The following is a 25,759-nucleotide window of genomic DNA, read 5'->3' as shown; positions in this document are numbered from 1 at the left end:
CTAGTCGAAAGAGAGGAGAGGCCGAGACGATGCGTGAATACGTTTATGAGATGCAGCGAATCTCGAAACAAATCGATCTCGATGAGCCTAGTTTGTGTGAGTACATCGCAAACGGAGTGACGGATGAAGATTCTTACAAATTTCTCCTGTATGAGGCACGAACGGTGCGAGAAATGAAAGAGAAACTCAGAACTCATGAGAAGGTTCTGAACGCTAAAAAGAAAAAAGTGTCGGGCGGTAAAGAAGATGGTAAGGAAGGTAAGCGAGAAAATTGTTCAAGCAAACCGGACAATAAGAGAACAGAACAAAGGTGTTATAATTGCGGGAAGAAAGGACACCAGGCCCGAGATTGCACATTAGCGCGAAGCGGTCCGAAATGTTTTTCGTGTCAGGCATACGGACACAAGTCCAACGAGTGTACGCGCAACAAAAGTGTGGTTCCTGCGAAAGTCAATGTAGTAGAAGAAACCGAAGGAACGATCGATGCTGTCTGTAACGAGACAACAATAAAGGCTTTGTTCGATAGCGGTAGTAGCCAGAACCTTATGACAAAATCGTGCCACAACAAGATCGGAGGTAACGTGCTTAACAATACCACGATGTGTTTTCAAGGTTTTGGAGGCATGAAGACAAAAGCTATCGGTTTCTTCGAAACGGACATCACAATAAACAGCAATGTGTTCCGTGGAATGAGGTTCTTTGTGGTGCCTACTGAAAGCATGTCATATGAAGTAGTTTTGGGCAGGGATTCGTTGAACCATTTTGAAGTTACAATATCGACAACCGGCGTGGAAATAAAACCATGTGATACAACGAATGAAGTCCTTACAATAATGTGCGAAACGGAAGACGATCTAGATGTAAACCCACGATTCGCCAAAGAAGTGAAAAAAATAATTTCGGGTTATAAACCGAGTGAAGAAGTGAAGTGTCGCGTGGAGACAAAAATCATATTGCATGATGATACTCCTGTGCGTTCCTCACCAAGGCGGTTCGCACCGGGTGAAAGGGTCGTTTTGGAGAAAACGATCGATGAGTGGTTAGCGGCGAATATTATTAAGGAGAGCATAAGCGATTTCGCGAGTCCTGTTACGCTGGCGCGAAAGAAGGACGGCACACTACGTGTGTGTATAGATTATCGAGAATTAAACCGCAAGATGGTGAAGGATTGTTTCCCGATGAGAAACATCGAAGATCAGATTGATCGGTTGAAATCGGCAAGATTATTTACAACGCTTGACTTAAAGAATTCATTTTTTCATGTCCCGGTAGAAACCTCGAGTCAACGATTTACTGGTTTCGTTACCCACACGGGGCAATACGAGTTTCTGCGGACACCTTTCGGGTTAGCGAACAGTCCAGCGAGTTTTAGCCGATTCGTGGCTGATGTGTTCCGCGATTTGATAAAAGACGGACGTATTCTAGTGTACGTGGACGATCTGATAATTCCTTCTTTAGACGAAGAATCAAACCTAAAAACTCTTCGGGAGTTGTTGAGAGTTGCGAGTGAAAACGGTGTACAGTTTAACTGGAAAAAATCTCAGTTTCTGAAAAAAGAAGTCGAGTATCTCGGGTATGTGATAAGCGGTGGGTGTTATCGCATATCGCCAACCAAATTACGATCAGTGCAGAGTTTCCCGGTACCAAAGAACGTAAAGGAATTGCAGCGATTTTTGGGACTAACTGGATATTTCCGAAAATTCATTGCCGGGTATGCGACGATTTCCAAACCTTTGACGAACCTTCTCCAGAAAGAAGTTGCGTTTGAGTTTGGTGAAGCGCAACGAAACAGTTTCGATGAGCTGAAACGTTTTTTGACCACCGATCCTGTGTTGAGGATTTATGATGAAAACAGTGAGACTGAACTACATACAGACGCGTCCAAATACGGTTACGGAGCTATACTAATGCAAAAGGGTGATGACGATAAGTTTCATCCGGTTGCATATATGAGTCAACAGACATCCAGTGCCGAGAAAAATTATAGTGCATATCATTTGGAGGTTTTGGCAGTAGTTCGTGCGGTTGAAAAGTTTCGCGTTTATCTTTTAGGCCTAAAGTTTAAAATAGTAACTGATTGTGCGGCCTTCAAGCATACTTTAAAGTCAAAAGAACTATCGGCTAGAATCGCGAGATGGGCGTTAATGCTAGAAGAGTATGAATACGAAGTAGTCCATCGATCGGGATCATCGATGAAGCATGCCGACGCTTTGAGTAGAGCACCAGTGATGATAGTCGCACACGATCCAGTGATTGAGGCTCTCAAAAAATCACAAAAAAGTGATGAACGTGTTAAGGCAATAATAGAACTGCTGAAAATTCAAGAATATGAAGATTACGTTATGAGTGATGGTTTACTGATGAAAGTGGTGCAAGGTAGGGAACTTATCGTTGTTCCAGCAGAAATGCAAAGTGAATTAATTCGTAGAGCGCACGATAACGGTCATCTTGGAACACGTAAGTTAGAGGACATCATACAAAGAGAATTTTACATTGCGAACTTGAGTGAGAAGGTGAAACAAATCATCGCGTGTTGTGTCAAGTGTATTCTATCCGAACGAAAAAGAGGAAAAACGGAAGGATTATTAAACACGATTCCAAAGGGTAACACTCCGTTTGACACGTACCACGTGGATCATCTGGGTCCCATGGATAGTACGGAGAAAAGATATAAGTATCTGTTTGTGGTTGTGGATGCCTTTAGCAAATACACATGGATTTACCCGACTAAGACGACGAATTCGTTTGAAGTTGTTCAACGACTTAAGATGCAGAGCGAAACATTCGGTAATCCGAGGCGTATTGTGCACGACAAGGGAACGGCTTTTACATCGAACGATTTCAAACAATACTGTGAAAATCAAGGCATCGAAAGAGTGGAAATCACGACGGGAATTCCACGAGGTAACGGACAAGTGGAAAGAGTGAACCAAGTGATTGTTACTATGCTGAAGAAGTCCAGTGTGAACGATCCTAAGAAGTGGTATAAGCATACCACGAATATCCAAAAATGGATAAACTCCAGTCCGCATCATAGCATCGGTGTGTCTCCGTTTGAAGCCATGTTTGGCTTACCGATGCGCAACGAAGGAGATCTTCGCTTGGGCGAGCTAATGGAGGAGATTCGTGTGGCCCGGTATAACGACGAACGAGAGAAGATCCGTGCAGGAGCTAGGACTTGCATCGACAAGGCGCAAGAAGAGCAACGCAGATCCTACAATCTGCGAGCACGACCGGCAACCGTCTACCGAGAGGGAGATTTGGTGGCTATCAAGCGGACGCAGTTCGGACCAGGCAGGAAGTATGCTGCTGAATATCTTGGACCGTACAAGGTGACGGATGTTCGACCACACGATCGGTACAATGTGGTGAAAATCAAAGGTGAAGGGCCACATACAACCTCGACGGCGGCGTCGCACATGAAACCGTATCGGGTGTAATGCAGAAGAGGTCCTCCGGGGCGGAAGGACGTGTCGAGGAAAGGCCGTGTGAAGTCGGGATGTTAGGATGCTCATCAATAATCGTCTGAGTGACTTGAGAGGCGTGAGTGACTTAAGAGGCGTGAGTGACTTGAGAGGCGTGAGTGATTGAGATAGGCATGACTGTGTATGTATGAGAACGAGTGTATGAGAACGAGTGGATGAGAACGAGTGGATGAGAACGAGTGAGGGGCTATATAAGCGGCGTGCGCTTGGGAAGGGACAGATTGGTTTTGTACTTCGAAACGGAATAAAATTGGTCTCAAAAAAGGTTAGCGTTGTTTCTCTAATCTTTACATAAATGTACGTAAATCGTAGAAACTTCGATCCAAGTAGTGGCGTTATGGTTCTCCTTAGCTCATACAAACGTTTATATATAGACTAGCTTAACGGCCCGGTTTCAGGGCTACGCAATAGAACTCTGAGTTGTACGCAAGAGAACTTTGTTTTCGATACTTTGCTGTTGTTTGTTTGATCATGGAGGTAGGCTTTCAACACAAAAACTTGACTTGATTTTAGTTTTTAAATGCTTAAAGCTATGCAAATCTAACCGGCTGTGCATAACACAAATTACTATTATTGTTAAATAAAATTTGCGTTGTTTGCCTAATGGGATACATAATGTTAAACAATCCACTAAATAACAAATAAATCAAAGAACCGAAATTCACAACTTAGTAACTTGCTTATTCTGTATTGCAAATCGTACTGGACTATATTCCTGTTATCAAGACTCGGATTACAAGTCACGGTGATGAACAGATCTGGTTTGCCCAAAAGCACAAACAATGATCATTGAATTTTGATACTGTGCCCTCATGTATCCACTGCAACTGAGTGTTGCATGGCGAATATCCCGGAAGCACTGCGAGCGAACCAATTGCTCCTTGGATGCTGTAGTTGTAAATTCCACCACTTGCTGCTTCTCGAAATTGGCGCACGAATCATTGTAGCTCCATTTAGAAGAGTACAAATACAGTGGTAACTGGTGTTGGTGGTGATATAGCAGGCTCCGTTATTGTATTCGAAGATGCTGACGGCCCTGGCGCACCATTTGAAGAAGATGATTAGGGGTGGCCCAGCGGCGGATCAAACGGTAGGCGGAGTAGGCCCTTTCTTACTGCGCTTTTCGCCTTGTCTCATTTCAAGTCCCCTCAATGTTCCCCTTCCCTCCTGCATCGTTTTAAAAATTAGAGGCCCCAACTATAATTCTGCCCTGGGCCTCCAAGGGGATTGATCCTCCACTGATCGCTAGTGTAAAGTAGAATTGGAATAAATTTGCCCATCTCCTATCGCAAGTATCACCTCTTGATAAACATGCTCTCCTGGTATCGGAAATCTGAAAACAATAGTGTGCGCGGCAACGGTAAAGTAGTTTTCGCAGTTGACAAGCTGATTTTGTCACTTGACAAATTTGTCATCAGTTTGGCTACTCCCGTGGCCCTGCACCTAAAGAAATAGCTTACTTCTTATTTCTATTTCTTGTGTAAAAATTAATAGATTCAAGGAATAATGATAAAATATAAGTTACAGTTCACTCAAAAATCAAGCTTATGTACTTTAAATGAAAAATAAAATATAATTTTCCGATAAAAACAAAAATTAATTAAGATAATACCTTAATTAGCAAGCGGTGCAAAATTTTTTCTGCATTTTGTCAGGATTTTGTGAACTTTTTGTCGTGGATTTTCTACTAAATCAAGTTTAACAAAAGCTCACAAAAAGTGACAAAAGCTCCGCGATGAATCTTTCAATCTTTTGATTAATGTTTTTTTGTTTGTAATGTTTTTTTTTTGTTAACCAACTTTCTGCTCGGTGTTCCGATCGTTTGGCACAGTTTCGTACTTCGGCATCGCGTAGGTAGTAAAACTGCAAAAATTACACTTGTACCGTAACTACCTGGCATTACGTTCCCCCAAGATACGTACTATCCCCCGTGAGAGATCCGGATGGTATCGATACGGTGTCGGGAGAAACTCTATGGACATTCAAACGTGCCTGGCATTTGCGCATTATTTGTTTTCGCGCTCACCATTTTGAGGCCATCGACCACAAACGAACGCATCATCGCGGCAAGGGACAGACATGCTTACGCGTAGGAGCGCCCTTTTACGCATGCAAAGCATGCGTGACATGTTTCGCCTTTTGTGTGGCGTACGGCGCAGCAAACGAAATCCGTCCGATCGATAGCACTTTCTCAGTTCCGGCAATGTGACGTTCGGTGTTCGGGTTCGTTCCGGCTGGCTAAGCTGCCGCCGTTATTAAATGGGGGAAAAAATGGTGTGTTGGTTTGGTATAGTTTTTTTTGAAGATAGTTGAAATTTCTCTTTCTTTTCTTTTGTTCAGCATGTTCTAGCAGCTGGTTGATTGTGTGTTTCGGTAAAGCGCGAGGGAAACCGTTGTCGCGAGCAAATTGTCCTCACGTCACCTGCGCGAATGCGCACAAACTAATAAAACACACACACACACACACACACACACACACACACACACACACACACACACACACACTCACTGATTATCAATGGCTGCATGTAAACAAAATGAAACGGCTGAAGGGTAGCAATGGAACGTGTACGTGGAGTGGGCAAGCAACAAAATTGAGCCATATTGTTTAGTGGTTGAAGACGATCGGCAGCTTAAGGGAATATGGGGTACGGAGAACAACGCTTAGATTTTAATTATGTTTTCTTAGTTTCTTAGTACAACATTCCGACTCAGAAAACAAAGCTTTTTTTTCATTAAGACGGCCTAGCCGTATCGACTTTAATTACTAACTTAAGCAATCAAATTTAAAAAAAATGTTTTCAATAAAACAAAATTAATAATAATATAAAAAAAAGTAAATTTGTTGTCAATCACACATCACATACCAGCCAGTTGGTCCATTAACTATTCTAACAACTTTTCATTGCACTATTTATCTTAGGACAGTTGAGGATGAAGAAAATTATTATTCACCTAAAATCTGGGTTAGATTCATTAGTTATTAAAGCAATTGTCTTTTTTTTAAAACGTAAAAATTTAAAAAATACTTCATGAAAACACTGTTTAAAGTGTGTGTCTTGTGCAGGTGTATTTGCCCCCTGCTCTCCTTAATCGTATGTGTGGTACAGAACTATCGTTCAATATCCACCAAACAATAGTAGTGTGTGAAGCGACTGCACTGTGACGTAGTACGAACGAAATGGAAAATGCAAACCGCTGCTAAACCCTGCCACTCGTGTCGGAGCATTTATTTTAGTAGTCTTTAATGATTCGGTAGCCGTCAGTTAATAGAGTGATTTCGTCCGATTCGGACGTGTGTGTTGTGACACCGTGAAGACTGCCTGCTGCTGTGTGGTGTATTGTTCGGTTGCTGTGACAACGAAACCATTCTCATCCACGATGTGGAAAATTACACTGATCGTGACGCTAATGGTGGCCAGCGAGTTTGGATGGGCCGCCTCAAGCGATGAGGCGAAGCCGAATGGGAAAGATTCATATTTGGCAGCACTCTCAAATTCGCACAAAATTAACGCACTTCCATATAAAGGTAAGTGATGGTGGTGATCACCGTGCGTTGGGAATGAAAGAGTAGTTTGATATAAAATAGTGATTTCATGTGGCGATTTTTTGTGATAATTACACGGTAACACTTTCGCGACTGCTTTAACAGTACTTTATTTTGGAAAGGATTATATCGTAGCTGTACAGTAATTTCCAATATGACGGTTAGAGAACTGCAGCATTAATATGTTGCTCATGGCTTGAGTCTGTTTCAAGAATCAGTTTCATACATTTCAAAAAGAATCGCTGTTAGACTCATCGGTTCTATAAGAATACAGCCGAAAAGTACGCAGCCAGGTCTACCTTATTGTGTAGGAATCACACCGCTTCATTTAACTTCACTACCCCTTCGTATCTTGACTTCAATTTATCTTTAATTTATTAAATTTCATATGTTGTTGAATTCGACTCTTTCGTGGTCATCCATCATAATGATCTCATATATCTCCACTGTCTACTCTGAAGCGCCAATTGTTTTTTGAAACATTGTATTCTCCGAAACAGATCCACTTAATATGCTTCAGAATAGTCACCAACACCATTTGTCATAGTACATAGCAATTTGACCATCAGACCACCAAGAATCTTAATACACCTAACATAATGTGATTCTGCTTGATGACAATGTTCCTGTCACACCGTAGCTTTTTGTGCTTGCTTTATGTTAATATCCGGAGTGTTGAACAGCTGAAGTCCGTAATGCGAAGCAGTCATGACTTTGTACAAGTATGTGCGTTGATGAGATTCTTCTGACACTATCAAGTGCATTGGCTGCGTATCAGTGGGTTGCGTACGTACACGTAACGTGTAGTGTTTTAAGAAATTGCCTCTTGTATCTCGTTTATAATTGTATTTCTCCACTCTTAAGAGTCATCAATATTCTATATTACCTAAAGTAACGCACCCTGTTTCTTAGGTACTCCGATACGGATATCACGAGGTGATTACAACATCGTCCCGTCGAACTCCTACGACTACGGTGTTCCTACGGGAAGCTACGGTCCCCCAACTTCCACCGGTAATGAGCTCTACCAACCTGCTCCACACAAAGAGTATGGTACACCACCGAAACCCGTGTATGGCCCACCAAAACCAATCTATGGTCCTCCACAACCACCACCAACCGGTCCCGTCAGTCATGGCATGCCGTACTTCAGTCCGGAGCATTGGCTGCTCAGCAAGCTGAAGTTCAAGTTCGACCTGTTCACCATTGGCAAGATACTGCTCAAGTTGGTCATCTTTAAGAAGATTGTAAAGTTTATCGCGCTGCTATGTTTGTTGTTCTTCATTCCTACGCTGAAGCCATCCGGGGGTGGACACAGTGACGAGAGCAGTGAAGAAGATCGCCGTCGATCGTACGATATACAATGTAAGAATAGCGATTGCCATGCATACGATCGAATAAGATATAGTTTATAAAATTCTTACGGTTTCTATCCACACAGACGATTACGAACAACGACTGGGGGAGATGACCAAGTTTGCGCTGACCGCCCTGGAAGCTTTCACTGTCGATAACGCTCTGTACTGTCCGGAAGAGAACCTGCTATCCTGTCGCTTCAAGCGTATGTTTGACGTAATCGATGAATCTTACCCAGTCACGAGGTAACTTTACCTGTACATTTGAAAGGAATGATGGTCGTACTAACGTGCTATGCTTTCCTATAACAGGATCTACTCAATTTACCTGCCCCCTGTTCCAACGCACAGCGCGGAACAGAATAACTCTTCGGAGGAAAATGGCCAATCCGTGAATAGGATCGATAGCAATGTGGGGCAAGAGGAAGAAAATTAGCTGCCATAATGTATACTCAACACGACAGTGGGTGAACGTACCTACGGGGAGAACCCGTGTTGGGCTTTATTAGTGATTGCGATGAGTTATGTTGATTAAAGTATTTAATAATTTATTGACCCAAAACGTAAAATGTGGACTTTTGTTTTCGCATGCAACTTTTGTTTTTACCGAACAAATCCTTGCATTTAACGTATGCAGCCAGTTCATGTGAATGCAGCATAACGCGCCTCCGTCGTACTGAATGTGAAAAGAAGTGTGGTAAATTTTGAGAAAATGTGTTCGCATTTCATTCGAAATCGTAATTTGTTTGTAAACGACACGCAACATCTTTTTATAGTTCAAGCGAAAAAGTTTTCTTTCTGCATTATTAATCGCTTCTAAACAATAACAATCACGTATGCAGCCAAAGGGTAAGCAAAAAGCACCATGCGTCTCCATCACATGACAGGAGGAAAGTTGTCAATGTTTACGTGTTTTTGAGCTCACCTTTCTTTCATGTGTTTGTTTCAGTAATTAAAGTGCTTAAACTATACTGAAACATCGATATGAATCTTGATTGTAAGAACGAAATTCAACGATGAACATGAAGCACTCCCTTGCTATTACCATGAACTTGCGATCACCTCTTTAAAACATGTTGCTTTTTTATTGCATGTATAAATTGTTTATTCTATATAGCTCAACATTCGTACATGAGTAGGGTTACACTTTACGCAGTACAACTATTTTAGACTATAAAAAAAGTTCAAAACATGCCAATACGACTAAAATTTTCTCACTTTATAAACTGTTTGTATAAAAAAGTAACACAATGCGCTTTAAAATGGATAGTTATAGCTTATCGGTAAAAGAAAGATGTGATATACCCTATCCTAATGCCACCAAGTATGCTAACTAATAGCGAGACATCTGCTGCTCCAACTATCACCAGCGAGACAAAGCCAAACTGAGCGCTCACAAACTGAGCGTACTCATCGTGTACGGTGCGATGCCCATTTTTTGTTTCAGTTTTTTCAAAAACTGACTGGCCATTTTGTCATGGTTACGATTTTCGAGTGCGGTAATGGAGTAGGAAGCTGTAAAATGGGAAACAACGGATAAACAAGAGCAATAAGTTCATCAAGCTTGTAGCTATGTTTGACAAGGTAAAATTCTCTTACATATACTGAACGGGAGACTGAGTGGAATGGTGATGGGTGCGATCTCGTGCGCTTCACTGGCATCGCGTACCACCGGAATGGCATCGAGACGTAGAAAACATTCACCAATATGCTTCTGGCTGAGTCCAAGCAGCTCGGACACCTTCACGTTTAGCATGAGCAGTGCGTCCTTCAGGGAATGTTGGACGGGGTTAATTTTCCTAAAGGGCAAAAAAGAACAAAGAAGAGCATGAACGAGGGAAATCAATAACCCCACCAAAGGCATGCTGGAAACCTATGCCTTACAGTGTGAAAGTTTCGTTGTAGATGGGAGAAAAGTTCTTCGATTTCGTTTTCGTCTTCAATTCGGGCAACGGCGCACCGAACTGATCCGGTGGCAGTACGTTTATCTTCACGTAACTATCGCACGAGTGTTTGTAGTCCTTCGGCAACCGTAATTGTTCCGCGCGGAGCACCTTAATCTGCAGTCCATCCGGCTGGAACCAGCAGCGTACGGTGAGTTGTCCCTGCTCGGCCTCCTCCAGCTGATCCTGTTGTCGGACACGCTCCAAGTAGTACCGGTGGATCAGTTCGTTCGTGGTGCAGCTAAACGTTTCCAACCGTTCGCCGATCGTGGAGCAAGCGATCGTTTCCGTCAGCGTGCGGAAGTAGTGCTGGATGAGCTGTTCGTAACAGTTTTTCAAACGCTGGAACGTTGCCAGCGAGTCTTTTTTCTACAAAGAGAAATAAATTACGAGGTATAAACACAGATTTCTTCGTGACTTTTCGAATGGGAAAGTCCGAGGTCAGTCTCATACCTCTAGAAGCTTTTTAATAATTTCATCCATCGTTGTCTCGAGAGATGTCCACAGATCCTGTTCCACTGCGTGGAGGTCCACCTCCGTCAAGCGCTCGTTAAGCAACGTTGCCGACTGGACGATCCAATGCCGTAATCGTTCCACATTCTCTACCGGTGATGGTTGCGATTTGCTGGAGAAAAATCCTCCCGCCAGTGTGCTCCCACTGCCGTTAGGACTTCCACCGTTCATGGTCACCTCACCGCAGGCCACTATCAAACTGCGGGTCGTTTGTGTGACGTGATCTGCGATATAGCGAACACACTTCTGGCGCCAACTCGCTAGTCCATCGATCGGTAACATCTCATCAGCCATCAGTTGTTCGAGAGAGGTCTTACGTGGCTTTTCCGATGTGTCATCGGTCGCCGCACTACCGCCAGCACGCGGTTGACTGTATCCCAGCTCTTGGGGTAATCGTGCCAGACTTTCGATAAGAATGCTCACGTTCGAGAGTACCATTAACGAGCGTTCCAGTGTTGCCAGCTGTGCTGCGTTTAATGCTCCCGTCGCGTTAGTGGATGATCCATCTAAAGATTTCACCTTCGAAAGTAGACGATCGGCATAGAAAATGCAACAGCTACAAATATCCTGCAGTAGGGAAGCGTAAGGTACGGTTAGTGTTCACCTAGCGAATGATATTTCTAAGACACCTACACCAATGCTCCGCTTCAGAAACTTCTTCATCTCATCCTTATCCGGCCACGCTAGCTGATCCCAGAAGATCTTGATCTGCGAAATAATCTCCAATATCTCCCGGGTGGAGGAGGAACACTTTGGGCGATCGTTCGCCGTCGGTCCCACCGTCCGGAGATCATCCTCCTCCAGCACGGTAACTACGCGCGATATCGTCTTTATCGCAAACACATCCAGATAGTACACGATACCACCACGGAACCACTGGTGAAACTCGACGATGTATGGATTGTGCGCACACTGCACGACCGTGTCCGTTTGCTGCAGAAACAGTTTCAGTATCAGGTACAGCTCGAACAGTGTCGAACTCATGTCGAGACTTTCCATCTCGGCCCGTCGCTCCAGCTGCTCCATCCGGAGTGTAATCTTCTTGAAGCCATTGCAGATCGTCTGCACGATCGGTCGCAGATGGGAAACGATACGTGCCTCGTGCTGGATACAGATCTCCCGACTATAGTCGATGTCCATAACGCTGTAAACGAGACAGTTCCAGAATATTTGCGTTACGACCTTCCCTGTATCTATATCCACCCTTTCACACACACACACACACCTCTTGAAGACTCCGTCGTAGTACGTCTTGGCACGCAGAAGATCAGACTGAAGCAGCTGTACGAACTTAATAAGTGAGCGCAATTTCTCCTCGTTGGACTGACTGCCTTCAATGGCGGCCGAAAGTGCCGTCTCGAACCAGGTTCTGGCGCCCAGCTGAACTGCCAACACTATGGCTTCCTTCATGGTGGAATGTTTCGTACAGTCCAGCGCCATTTGTTTTAACGTGCTGCGAAGAACGTAAACAAAGGAACGTTTCTACTGTTTCTCCTCATTAAGGTTAGATCTTCACTTACCGTACGGTAGCGTCAGAAAACAGGTTGGCTCCCTTCCGTGCGGCCAACTGGTCCGCCTTCGATACTAACTGCAGCACAGAGCTTACCGTTTTAACGATATCCTTATCACCGGCTAACCGTTTGCGCATCTTCACGATGATCGACAGACAGGAGGGCAGGATACGCCGCGCACCATCCCAAAACCGTTCCCGCTCTTCGTCCGACGTGAGGGCTGCGTCGTACCCAACGCACAGCTTGTCCAGCACGCTCTCGAGCAAGCTAATCGAGAGTGGATACGTGAGATGCACTTGCGTGTAGACGAACCAAGCAATAAGGGTCTGTTCGATGGCGTTCAAATTGGCACACTTGGTGTACTGCTGCAGGATGCCTTCACCTTCGCTGGTTAGCTTACCGGCCCACCAGTAACGAGCCACGCTCGAACTGCGCAGCTCATACTCGAGTATGCAGCGCAGCATCTGCTCATACTCATGCTTGGCGGTGGCCTTTTCCAGCTTGGCAGTGAAGAAAAACTTCACCTTTATTGTACCTTGTGGGTCGGGTTTTTTCTTCTTCGCCAGATTGTACCACGATATCAAACCCGTCGACGTGATGGACTGTGGGAGAATAAAAAAAAACATTGGAGAGAACGATAAAAAACTAAGCCCGTTTGAAAATCGCCAACAGCGCCATCTATGTGTGAATGTGAGAAACTACTTTTTAAATCATAACGATCACGTGATCACGTGTCTAACGTTTAGAACATGTTTTTGACACGATTTAATTCTGATAAAGATCTAGCATTACCTCCAATGGAATACTCGCACGTCCAATCATTTTTGCATGCGAAGCGACCGGATTGAACAACGACAGTAGATACTTTCTTGCGATGCGCAGTGCCCTCAGGAATTTGTTCGGGTTGTTGGAGTTGTTGAACACTTCAATAATAAGCGTCTCATTCGTGTCCTGCTTTACGGCTCTGTTGTAATGTAAAGCAAAGTTAGCCATTAGTCGTTGCGTCAAACAATTCCTGCTCGAAAAGTTCCCAGTGCCTTTTGCACACTTACACCGGAAACTGTTGGTTCCACGTTGGATTGAGCGTGCTCGGTATCGTGGCGGTGCGATGTGTTTCGCGCGGTTTCTCCTGCAGGTACACGATCACGAACGCGTTCGGCAGCAGCTGTTTGGGTCCGTCCGGTGGTCCGGTGAGCTTCGCCTCCATAATCTCCACCCGGAGATAGATGTCCTGTGCGAGCATGGTGTCGACACGCTGCTCCAGCACGGCATGTCTTGTTTCGTCCACACCGAACGCTTCCTGGATGTAGGCATAGAGGCTCTTTTGGGTGAGCTTCTTCTGGCGGTCGATAATGTTGCCCTGCTTGATTTCGTGCAGTATTTTCTCGTACAGTATCTCAACCTAAATAGACAGAATGCGTGGAATTGTGTTAACGTAATGTGTCCGCGATGGAAGTTTATGTCACCGTATGCTGCACGGGAAGCATATTAGCAACAGATAGCTAGATAGCTTCATAAAAGGATATCTAAGATACGGTGAGCTCTGCTTGTTGTTCTTATCATTTGTGTTCATTAGAGCAACTTATGCGTGATGTTCACAAAACGCTTAACCTTCTTCACTGGCTTGAACATCACGAAACATATGGTTTATCGTTTGCATCTTCATCTAAACCAACATAAACCCGTCATGGCAGTTGGTGTTCCTTATCAATGATTTTTTAATTCTCATTAAATTAGCACCATTCCTGCCTATCCCACAAAACCTTATCGCACATCCCATCACTCAACCAAAATGGTTTACATTTCAACCGCCACCAACACAACACAATCTTTTTTAAATGAAACCAGATGTGATTCACCACATGAATGGCTACAGAGCACATCGGTCTAGGTAGATTATAATGTCTTTTACACTTTAGCATGCAAACCACACATAATTGTAAATGATTACCATTTCTTCTGGACGCACTTATTGCACTTTCATAAGAAAACAGATCATTCGTACTGCGGCATCTATGAGGTTGTACTATAATTCTTTGTTCTCACACCAGCGTTATTATTTTTCACTCATGGAAAAGTCCATGAAAATCCGCTGTTTTATCTTCGTCACGTAGTGGTTACTCTTCAACGTTGGGGACGTCTTCAACACTGGACGCGTACATCTACGCTACAAGGACAATCGAACCGGCGCAGTAATTGTTACACTCTCCGCAGTACAAGGGCGACTAAGTGAGTGTAATTAAAAATAGCGCTGTGTGGCGTCTTACACTCAACATGTGATCGGTTTGCAATGCGAGCGAGCGATAAAGCCTCCGGAGCAGCAGTATTATCACCCGAGCCGTAGAAGCCGACCCATCTTGACGTTGCTCTCGTCTGCATCAGCTTCATTGCACACCAGATGCAATGTGGGGAAGTCGTGCAACAGAGAAAGCTTTCTGACGGCGAAATTTGCCACATTGGACGGCTTATCCTGGTGTGTGCACGGTTCGCGTTATCGGTTTGCGCTGGGAAATCACATTTGGTTCAGCCAGTATGACGATCGACACAATGCGCCACAGTCAGGACTGACTTCCTGACTCGTGGCAACCACTTGAGAATGTGCAGCACTAGAACCATTGGCGTCATTCGTCGGTGATGAACGAACGAGAGACCGAACGTGGTGCACCCAATTACTCCTACCCAGATGCGTCGCGATGCATAATTGGATCACATAATCTTGAGTGGGTTTTAACGATCCGAAAACCACTAACCCTGACCGATCGGCTTATCTCACGTCCTTGGAAGATAGCAGCTAGCGTGAAGATCTTACAACACCCCACAAAACCCAACGCAAAACGCTGATTTACACACTGACAGCCGGGCCCGATACGCGTCCAAATCAAACCCATTAAGACCCCATCAATCAGCACACTCGCGAATGTCGAGTCGAAAACGGTGAGGCATATTGAGGAAGCACGTACCCCAAAATGAACGATCGGTAGCTTCGTTAAAAATAGTCCAGAACAACAACGCACGTGTGTGTGAATGTGTTGGTTCTTTAATTTTGTTTAAATTCAACCCCCTTCAGTGTTTTACTGCAACCCAGGAGGATGTGGCCGGTCAGTTAATTGCAAATCTTCTGTTGCTAATTACTTCACTTGGATTTCTTTTTCTGCTTTACCCTTGTTCGCCACTACTGTCCGGTATCGCACGCCGGTTTGCGTTTAGAAAGAATCATTACTCGCTGCTGTGGTTTTGCTGCGAAACTAGTGAGCTGCACGGTTGGGTGGATGCAAGAGTTTGGTTGTGGAATTCTTGGATTAAAAGAATATTTCCATTTCTAGTAAAATAAATTGCCCACTTACTTTCTTACTTATCCGGCGCTAAACCACTCACGGTTGAGCGACACAGTCAGCTAATCAATATTCACGGTCTTTCAGAAGGACTCTTCGATACAATCAGTCCATCAGTCCTACAACTACTTGTCGCTAAATATGTATTTATCGTGGAGATCGTTGACATCTTGAAACGATGTCACATCTTAATTGTATTGTGTCACTAGCGAATATAAGTCCTTTTTTACTTCTACAATGTCTGAGTATAAAATCATTGTTTTGAAGTTACTTTAGATGAGTTATGTTGTTTTAGGAGATAGTTTTAACACTTATTAACTCAGGAGTCTCAGGAAGAAAACATAATACAGTGAACTTTTTTCTTGTTGACATTTAACTTGTCTAAATCGTACTGATTGTTAATATTAACAGATATTCATCAATTTGAGCTTCCTTGACCTCGAACGGTTTGATTTCCCTGAAGATATTGAGTAATGCTTTCTTATACACAAACTATCCGTCAAAGCCTTGGCCTACTACTATTGATACTACTTGTCTCCCTGATAGTGAGACTATCAAGTGTCTCCCAAATAGTTTCTCAACATTTCTTCCTCTTCTTGTTTATTTAGTCACATTGGTCTTATTAGTCTTTGAAATCTCTTTCCAAATGATTCCACCCTACGGAAACTTTCGTATCCTCCCAACACGGGAATACACCACACCATTGGCTCGATCAGCAAAGTTCGACAGCCAGTTTCGCACGCAACCAAACGCGTAAACCAACCGATCGGTTCACATGGCCCGCATGTCGGGTACTCGCACATCGAATGTGTGTCTTTAAATTGATGATGATGGGTTATTTATGGAAGCACACAAAGGGAAACATTCACCGCGGCACGCTAATGCAGCTCAATCTTGGTACTTCCCCCCCATGTTTTGTATCACTTACCCTTTTCCACTGCCCACTTCCACCCACCCTTGCCCTGCCCTGCACCACATCTAGCATAAATGCTCCGCATACTTACATAGTTGTCAGCATCACTCGGCCGGACCGGTGAGACATCTCCGTTGGCGACGATCGGCGGGATCCCTGCCGGGCCGAGGACGGCCACGGTGGATGGACCACCAACAACCGGCCCACCCGGTCCAGCACCCGGAGCGTCCGATTCTTCACCGTGGGGTGGCACGGGATTGTTTACGTGTAGCAGAAACGCATCCGAGCGTTGCTTGAGCAGTGTGCCGAACTTTTCGAAGAATGGCTTCCGTCGGCCCTGCCGCCTGCGCACCGGAACGGTCGGTGTGGGAAGAAAGAAAGGGAAGAGCTTGGTGGTTAGGGAGGGAGTGTGAACTTTACCGCTGCCAGTGCTGAAAGTCGTGAAAATTCGTGGCCGCGGAGAAAGAAGGAAGAAAGAGAAGAGAATGTAGATCGCAAATTTATGAGCACGATAGTACTGACCACCAAATAAAACACACACCGAAACATGGGGGGGGGGGGGGGAGAAATCATGCCCAATCAATGATTAATAGGGAAAGCAGAGTACACAACCCAAAAACAAAAACCAAAAGGCTAAAATTATTTTAATAGTTTGATCAATGATCAGCATGCGGTTCCGTATTTTTTTTCTTCTTCTTGGAACCAAAAATGCTTCCACTTGCCGTTCGTTGCTGCCGGGATGTAAATTATGCACATAAAATAAAATTCAACTGCGTCCGATAGATGAACGCAACGCTAAAACACGGAACAATATGAGTGTAAGGAACAACAGTAGAAAGACAACGGACTCCTTGTGTCGCTTAACGCAACGAAAAACAAATTAATAAAGAAAAAACGCTGATCTCAAGATGGTTGATCTTGAACGCTGCATATTTTATCAGTATGATGTGCTGCGAACATCATCGTAACTTCATTTGTTGCATCATTCAGAGATAAAGCATGATATTTCTGATCAGTTTCGAGAGCAATGGGTTAGTTCACTTCATTGAAGTGAAATATTTCACATTATTTTTATAGCAAGTGTAACAATATCTTCAAAGAAATATGTTTTGAAGGTCATTGCTTTGTGATGCTTTTATATTTTAAACGAATTTGGAAATAAGAGCAGCGTAACATTAGCAACATTTCGTATAAAGCTTTTTGGACATTTATAAATAAGAGATCTATTTTTATATGAAACAAATAACCCAAACTTAAAGTTCTTGAAAGATTGAGAGATGTCTCTCTTTTCTTGGCCAACTAAGTAATGCCTGCCATTCCTGGCTTACTAGACTTATTTTACCTCGAAGCCGAATATTCGGCTTGCTACATTGAAGCTTGCTACATAAAAAATTGATCTGAAATTTATTAATGACTATTCAAGGATTTCAAGATTCCCTTTTTTTCACCAAGATTCAATACTTCCTTTCCTTAAAAAAAACACAACCCAAAAAAACACGCAACTTATTCCACAATGCTGCCCACTCTCTTTTATTCACCGAACCGGTCGACGAATGGTAACTGCCCTCCTCTAACGCGATCATAAACCCCTTCCGGACACACCGTCTCCGTAATACGTAGGCCCGAGAACAGGTTTTCGTCTGCGTTTGCTTTGTGCTGATTAGGTCGCGTAATTATGCACAAGACTGTCACCGACGCCACCGTTACGGCCGGCCAGGAAATGTCAGTCTCGGACAACCTTCATTCCCAATGCATCCGTGATCGACGACGACCGGGGAAAGACGCTGTCGTGCTGGAAGCTCAAAATGTCCAACCCCCACCCCCGGGAACGATAATTTCAAACGTAAACGAATGGAACCGATCAACCGATTGGAAGCATTCTTACATTAACCGGTCAACTGATGCGGTCCGGCGATAAGTACATTGTGCTCAATTATTGAACGGTAAACGGTACCGATGATATGTTGAAGGGAAAATCCAACAAGGACGCCGGTAAATCCCCGAAATCGTCAGCGGACGGTTTGTTCCGTATCGTTACGCCTGGGCAGTGAGTTGAGAAATTAGGTTTTTGGGTATGCGTGAAGAGAAAACGTACCGAAAAACAAATATTTACCCATTCGGCCAGCGATGTTTGACAATCAATATTTGAAACAGTTTTCTTTTGAACTTTTAAGCGGCCTTGCCCACATTTTGACGAGGGATAAACACACATCTTGGATTTTTGGTAGGCATCAAACGATGTCCGATCGGTTACAAAGCTTAACAATTCACGGTGACTTAAAGTAGACAACTAGTCTCAAGAAAATATCTTCTTGAGACTAGTTGGAACCTCAACTCAGAGAACTTTACAACAGAATTGAAGGGGATTTCCAAATTTTGGCCTTGATTCGTGCATTCTGAATCACAATCGCACTGTGGCGAATGCTATCTGCCTCACATGGCTGGCTAACAAGCGTCTAATGAGCATGTCAGCATGTGAGTCACCAGCAGCGGCGGATCATACGGTAGGCGGAGTAGGCGGTCGCCTAGGGCCTCGCCGTATTGGGGGCCCCAACAAATTTGTGCCGATTGTGCGATTTTTGAAAATATTACATCAGAGTTAATTTATAACAAAAAAATTGATTTAAATGGTAAAAAATTGATCAAAAGTATCTTCCTTGGTTATATAAAACATTTGTTTCTATGTGATAAATTAAATGCAAAGAAGAATATCGACTTTGTGACTTAAAAGTATAAACGAAATTGCACCTCGACCAGAACACTAATTTTCCCGTTAATCGAGAAAAATTTCTTCGAAAACTACCAGTTTCCGAATGTATAGTACCAGGAGAGCATCCACGGAAGAGGTAGTTCCTGGTAATTTTGCCCGCCTAAAGGTATGCAATGTTTAAACACTAACTTTCCCGTTGGTCGAGAAAAATTTCTTTAAAAACTACCAGTTTTTGAAGGTATAGTACCAGGAGAGCATGCACGGAAGAGGTAGCGTACTGGTACTGCGCCGTAAGGTATGCAATGTTAATACACTAACTTTGCAACCAACTTGCAATGCAATGCGCCGTAAGGTATGCAATGTTAATACACTAACTTTGCAACCAACTTGCAATGCAAGTTGTACCGGCCGAGCAAGATGGCGCGCAAGATGGCCCAACGTCGAACTTGCATGCAACGAACTTGCATGCAAACTTGCATGCAAGTTTTTGCATGCAAATTCTTGTATGCAAACTTGCATGCAAGTTTGCATACAAGTTTGCATGCAAGTTCTTGCACGCAAACTTGCATACAAACTTGCATGCAAACTTGCATGCAAGTTTGTTGCATGCAAGTTCGAAGTTGGGCGCCATCTTGCGAGCCATCTTGTCCGCCATCTTGGCCGCCAAGGGGGCTAGAGGGGGAAGGAAGATGTTACCTCTAGAAAAACATGCTCTCCTGGTATCGGAAATCTGAAAACAGCTGGTTTGTATGAAAAGTTAGTGTATTAACATTGCATACCTTACGGCGCATTGCATTGCAAGTTGATTGTATACCTTCTGGCGCAGTATCAGGAGCTACCTCTTCCGTGCATGCTCTCCTGGTATTATACATTCAAAAACTGGTAGTTTTTGAAGAAATTTTTCACGAAAAACGGAAAAGTTAGTGTTTAAGCATTGCATACCTTTCGGCGGTTTTCGAGCAAAATTGCTGTACAAGGTGCTACCTCTTCCGTGGATGCTTTCCTGGTATCGGGAATCTGAAAACAGCTGGTTTTGTATGGAATTTCGTACCAACCGACGGGAAGTTTGAGCGAGATAAAGGATGCTTTCCGTTTCATCCATCTTCCTTACACAAGCGATCGCTCTCACGGGTTTGATAGTATGCAATGCAATAGTGATGGACAAATTTATTCCACACTGCAGGTGTCACCTCTTGAAAAACATGTTTTCCTGGTTTCGCAAATCTGAAAACAATTGTGTCGTTCATGGTCTTAAACATCAACATGAGCGAAACAGGTTTCTAAGAAATTTCTCTGATTGTTACCGTAAAGTAAACCGATTGAAAACTGTACCTTGGGCGAAAAATCGTAGAAGACGTTGGACTAATCAGGAATCGTAAATGTACGTAAATCGTAGAAAATGTGATCCAAGTAGTGGCTTACTAGGCCCGTTTACAGGGCTACGCAAAAGAACTCTGAGGTGTACGCAAGGGAGCATTCTTTCCGAGACTTTGCTGGTGTTGTTAAATCATGTTTGAAGTACACCTCCCTAACACCGATAATGTCGTAGCAAAATTATAGGCCCCCCTTTAAAAAATCCGCCCTGGGCCTCCAAGGGTATTGATCCTCCACTGGTCACCAGAGTTCATCAAACTGCCCAACCGATTGCTTACATTCTACTACAAAACATTGAGAACCTTTCGCCGAAATATTACGCAACCTGATAACAGTATGCATGGGCAGATCTTGCATACGCACATTCAAATAGCCTTTTTGAGCAAGTGGCAATGATTTTCGCCGGCAGAAGCTCAACTATGTACACTCCGGAGCGGGCTATGACGTTATGCATCTTGTACGGCAATCGCACTCGAAAAAAAAACACAATTTGCTCGTTAGAAATAAAAACACGCACATCCAAGAATGCGAGCAATGTTAGATCGGAACCGTACGATGAAACAACGTTTGCATCTTACTATTTATTATTCTGACACCGGTCTGACGGTTTATAGCATTATTGGGTCTTTAAAGTGATGCGAACGTACATGACGCCATCACCCAGGCGTGGTGTATCGTACGCAAATGTTATGCAAGGAATCAAGCTAGACGGATGATAACAATGGCAGAAGCTGTGCTTTGGTTTCGTGTTCTTATTAATATTCACCCCTCGACGAATTGCTGGCGTGGGGTGGGAGGTTTGTTGGACGATCGCGTTGAGGAGCCGATGGGAAGGTGTTATACATTTCTTATCGTGCAATCACCGGGATTTACCCTCGGCCCACAGCGATAGCAGATTTTTAGTGTGTATCGGATCGGATCTTTAGCTACTCGGCATATCAGAGTGATCCACAGGGATGTACACGTGAGCTTGAAACTGGCATACACCATCCCAATAGCTCTCACGAAGCTACCGAGATGAGTAATGTGCAATTATCTTTATGTAATATTATTCAAGACAAAAACATCAAATTTCAAGCGACATATCTGCGATAAAGTTTATTTATAACCTTACGTCGATCTTTGCAGTGTATGGCTCTGCGTATGACAGTCGCAGTTGAGTTTTCCCTGTGGGAACTTCCTATAGGACGCTAATGCTTAATGAGATACTTTCGGTATCCATTAGCCACCGCGAGAACGAACATGCTTTTTGCATTGACCTTCCTGCAAACCTCCGAGCAGAGAGCGGAAAGAAAATCGAACCCTTGTTCCTTGTTCTGCTAGAATAACTTTGTAACCAACCCTCATTAAAGTTAATGCGACGCGTCGTGCTGGCAATGCTCGCTTCCCACAAGGAACCGGTCGTACATCGGAACGATGCAGCCCTTGTGTTACGATTCTAATGCTATCAGCAATTCACTGCGCGACCGACGCTCGCCAAGATCCGATTAGACAAACTGGTTAATCAAAACCGAACCTGTTTGCTTGGTTTCGTCATCCGACACGATATGCTGGACCGTCAGGCTTCTGAGATGGTGATGCAAAACTGCTTTTGTGCGTGAGGTTTTTTTTTGCCTTTTGCTTTCCCTCTTTTCCATTGTCGCGGGAAGACGGTTAACCTCTTTCGATTTCGGTTGTTCAACTTTTACTTTTCCGCCCACAACGACAAAACGAAAGGGTGTGTGGGCATCACGTGACGATGGTTGCCGTATAAAGGTCGGCACAATGATCTTGTTATTATTGTTTCTTTTGGGGGTGCGGACATAGACATATAGATGCTCACATGTGGTTCTTCACTTTGAAATGTCAATCCGTGCATATTTGCGATCTTGGTGTGTAGCAAACACCATCGTCGCTCAAACGAGTAAAACAATGATCGCTTTGACGCCATCTTGCCATCTGGGATTCGCTATCTTTGCTACTCTAGTTTGCTAGTAGCGCCTAGTTGGGCTGTTTGGTGTATTCTTGCCTTAACTATCTATAATTTAACAAACATTAACGAGATGCAATACAAAAGGATCGATTAACACAAGTCAGGAAGACAGATTTGATAGAAATAATCAAGTCGTCCTTAACGGCACAAGGACCAGAGATAGGAAAATGTATACTACTGAGGAGTATTTATTGTCACGGTACTTTATTCGTTGATCTCTCACACGCACGTCCTTCGATCTCTATGTTGCTGTTTCCTTCAGTCAGAATGTCCTTCAGTCTACTGATCTTATCGTTTCGGAGCAGGGTTACTTCTGTTATCAGCCAAAACTACTGATTATAATATAGAGTAATGGAACATGTCGTAGTGTTGATCTAATAGAACAAGCACTAAAAAACGATCGTAAAACTATACTCTTGAAAGGATCTTGCGCCCGAAGGTATGCAAAATGCATAACAAAACTGACTGGCCATTCTTTATTCGTTGTAACGAGTTTCTTTTGGGTCATTTCGAAAAAAAACAATGTATTGCTAAGTTTCTCTAAATAACATTGATTATTTTCTTTGAATATTGGACAAACAATCACTTGACTATTTTAGAACAGCATGAGAAAACACTTTACACACTTTAAAAATTATTTAGAAAAGCAGAACAATACTAAATAAATTAAAAATTTGTATGAAAGCCCTATAATAAAAAACATCCTATAGAGTTCAAATATAAAAACCTTTGAAATTGACATTTTCAAGCAGAAACTAGAAGATTTAATGGCACCTCTAATAGCGATCATGCGAAGAAGAGTTCAAGTACTAAACCGGGATGCGAACACGACTCAAAACTTCCCCCAAAAACCATCGTCGTCGCTAGGAAAATCTTTCACTTTGGGGTGAAGAATTTAACCCCAAAACCAAAACAAATAAAAACGAACGCACAAAACAAAACACACAACAAACCAACACTCGATCGCATTCGCATTTTCTCTTGCTCTTGTGTTGGCACACCATTTTTGCTTACCCGTCACCCGCTACCGTCACCGTCCCAGCCATTGCACCACCCGGCGACTCCTTCAGTGGGCGATCTCCATCATTCGGCACTGACAGTTCCACCATTTGGCTCGGCTGTATGTGTGTACCGGTGCGCAGCAAAATGGGGAGAGATGGTGCTTTTCTTTTGTTTCAAACGACCGCTAATTTCCACACCTTCGGGGTTTTCCGCTACGTCCCACGTCCGTTTTTCCTACACGATGCAAAACGTCAGCTTTTCCACCGGCTTGCAGCGGGAACAAGCCGGTACACGCGGGGTCGTTTCGGTATGATGGATCCTATTTTTACTAAACAGCACAGCAATCGCGGCAATCACGTAATCGGGAAATTGGGAATCCGTACGATGCACTGCACAGTGCCACAGCCAAGGTGTAGTAGTACCGTCCGTTTATTTTGCCGGCTGTAGCTTGTGAGATATTTGCACTCTTTTCGGTCACCTTCGGCCGGGAGGAAAAGCAGATGAAGCATGTACTTGCCGCGATACAATTTTGTGTTTCCTTTTTTCCCCTTACGGCAAGAGGATTCAATCCGCTTGCGGGTTTCGGTTTGCCTTTTCGTGGGTATTTTTGGGTATTTTGGTGGAAATTCGAAACACACACACTCACAAAGAGACACTCAAAGACAAAAAAAACAATTTGCGCTTTTGAAAGCTACCTAACGCCACGTGTAAATCCTCTTTGTTGAAACCCTTTGACCTTCAAACTTCCAGTGGGCTGCCAAGATAAATCTTGCGCATTCCGCTTTCGAACGATATTCGCGTTTTATTCCACAGCAACAATCACTCCACCAACTTGTTTATGGCGTGCTTCGTGGAAGGTTTGTATAATTTGTTTCTGCCGTCCGTTTTATTCGGGGTTTCTTGTGTTACATTCTTTCGCTTCCTAGGTGAACGGTTGTATACACTGGTCCAAGACACCACACTCCCGGACAACACTACGCTCGTTGGACCGCACGTACGCAGCAAAGATCACGGTTTCGCGCAGCAGCCTTCCATTGCGGAAGCTCTCAAACGACTGGTGCAAATCGCGCCCTCGACTTCACGGCTTGCGTACGATCACAATTTTCTCTCTTTCTCTCTCTCTCCCTCTCTCCGTGGTTAAGTGAGCACGCGTGCTCACTGCAGGTCCAAACAACTTCGGTCGATGTAAATCGATGTAACGTATGTTCCCTTTGAATTGTAACGTCAAGTGTAATTTTATGCTTCTGTGTAAATTCTTGTTTGGACTCATGTATTTGACTTTTATAAGGTACCTCTCCTTTGGCCTGCCATATTTCACATAAAGCTATTTGCGTGTAATTGTTAGAACGAATAAAGAAGACAGTGTAATTCCTACATTATTAAGATTATCATTTTTCCAGGTATTTATTCCATAAACTATACTTTCAGTATTATACAGAAACAAATATTTACTAATCGAGTTGATCTTTATATTTGTTTCGAGTTGTGCGGTTACTGAAATATTTCGAATGTTTTATGAAGCGTGGTTAATGAATGAAATGACATTGAGAATTTAATTGTTCATTATCATTCTAATGAGTCGTTCAGACAAAACACCAAGATCATTTGGTAGACCCGTCAACACCAAAAAATAATTCAAATCTGGGAAGATCGCATCTCTCCTCTGCTGTTGTGACGATGTCATTCAATGTCGACATCAGCCCTAAAGACTCCCTTCTTCTTGAATTTGGACAAGCCAAGTCTTGATGACCTTAAAAAGTCGATCACAAGGGGTATCAACAGGTTATTTAGTCTTTATGTCTTCCCTTCAGTGTGTTATAAAACATGAGCAACAGTCGGTATATTCATCCATTCAGGTTCAGTCTAACCCCAACCTCTAAGTCATCACCAACATTTTTCTTTATCGGTACAACAACCTCAAGAGAGACCTGCCATTTTTGGCTCTCTTTGACTTTATTCATCCGTAGTCCTGTGTGCTGGGCATCGTTCCCATGTTTCGGACAGGATTTTGGACCGGTCCTGTCGTGTGAAGAGCCGCCAATTACACCACCCGGGTCATCACCAACCATGTTACATTATTGACAAAACGAGTGTTCGTGTAC

The 25,759-nt window shown here is 43.6% G+C and overlaps 2 protein-coding genes across 2 annotated transcripts; one reads left to right on the top strand and one right to left on the bottom strand.

Annotated features, from left to right (window-relative positions):
* The first annotated feature begins 6,866 nt into the window (after positions 1-6,866).
* LOC128298712 (uncharacterized) lies at positions 6,867-8,823 on the top strand. Its single transcript, XM_053034484.1, has 4 exons — positions 6,867-7,014; positions 7,945-8,397; positions 8,474-8,633; positions 8,700-8,823. Exons 1-4 carry the CDS (start codon positions 6,867-6,869, stop codon positions 8,821-8,823), a joined length of 885 nt encoding a protein of 294 aa, XP_052890444.1.
* A 650-nt stretch (positions 8,824-9,473) lies between these two features.
* Positions 9,474-23,764, bottom strand: LOC128299705 (protein unc-13 homolog 4B-like). The gene is made up of 11 exons (XM_053035741.1): positions 23,670-23,764; positions 16,691-17,030; positions 13,407-13,756; positions 13,147-13,318; positions 12,364-12,956; positions 12,069-12,296; positions 11,477-11,987; positions 10,784-11,410; positions 10,272-10,699; positions 9,987-10,186; positions 9,474-9,902 (listed from the first exon to the last, which is right to left on the bottom strand). The coding sequence occupies exons 1-11, from the start codon at positions 23,762-23,764 to the stop codon at positions 9,781-9,783; spliced, it is 3,666 nt and encodes a 1,221-aa protein (XP_052891701.1). The 3' UTR covers positions 9,474-9,780.
* Between the last annotated feature and the right edge of the window lie 1,995 nt (positions 23,765-25,759).

The sequence above is a fragment of the Anopheles moucheti genome, chromosome 2 (genome assembly GCF_943734755.1).
Source record: "Anopheles moucheti chromosome 2, idAnoMoucSN_F20_07, whole genome shotgun sequence".
NCBI classification, from domain to species: domain Eukaryota; kingdom Metazoa; phylum Arthropoda; class Insecta; order Diptera; family Culicidae; genus Anopheles; species Anopheles moucheti.
The sequence above is the reverse complement of the archived record's forward strand: the minus strand, read 5'-3'. Positions and strand labels throughout refer to the sequence as shown.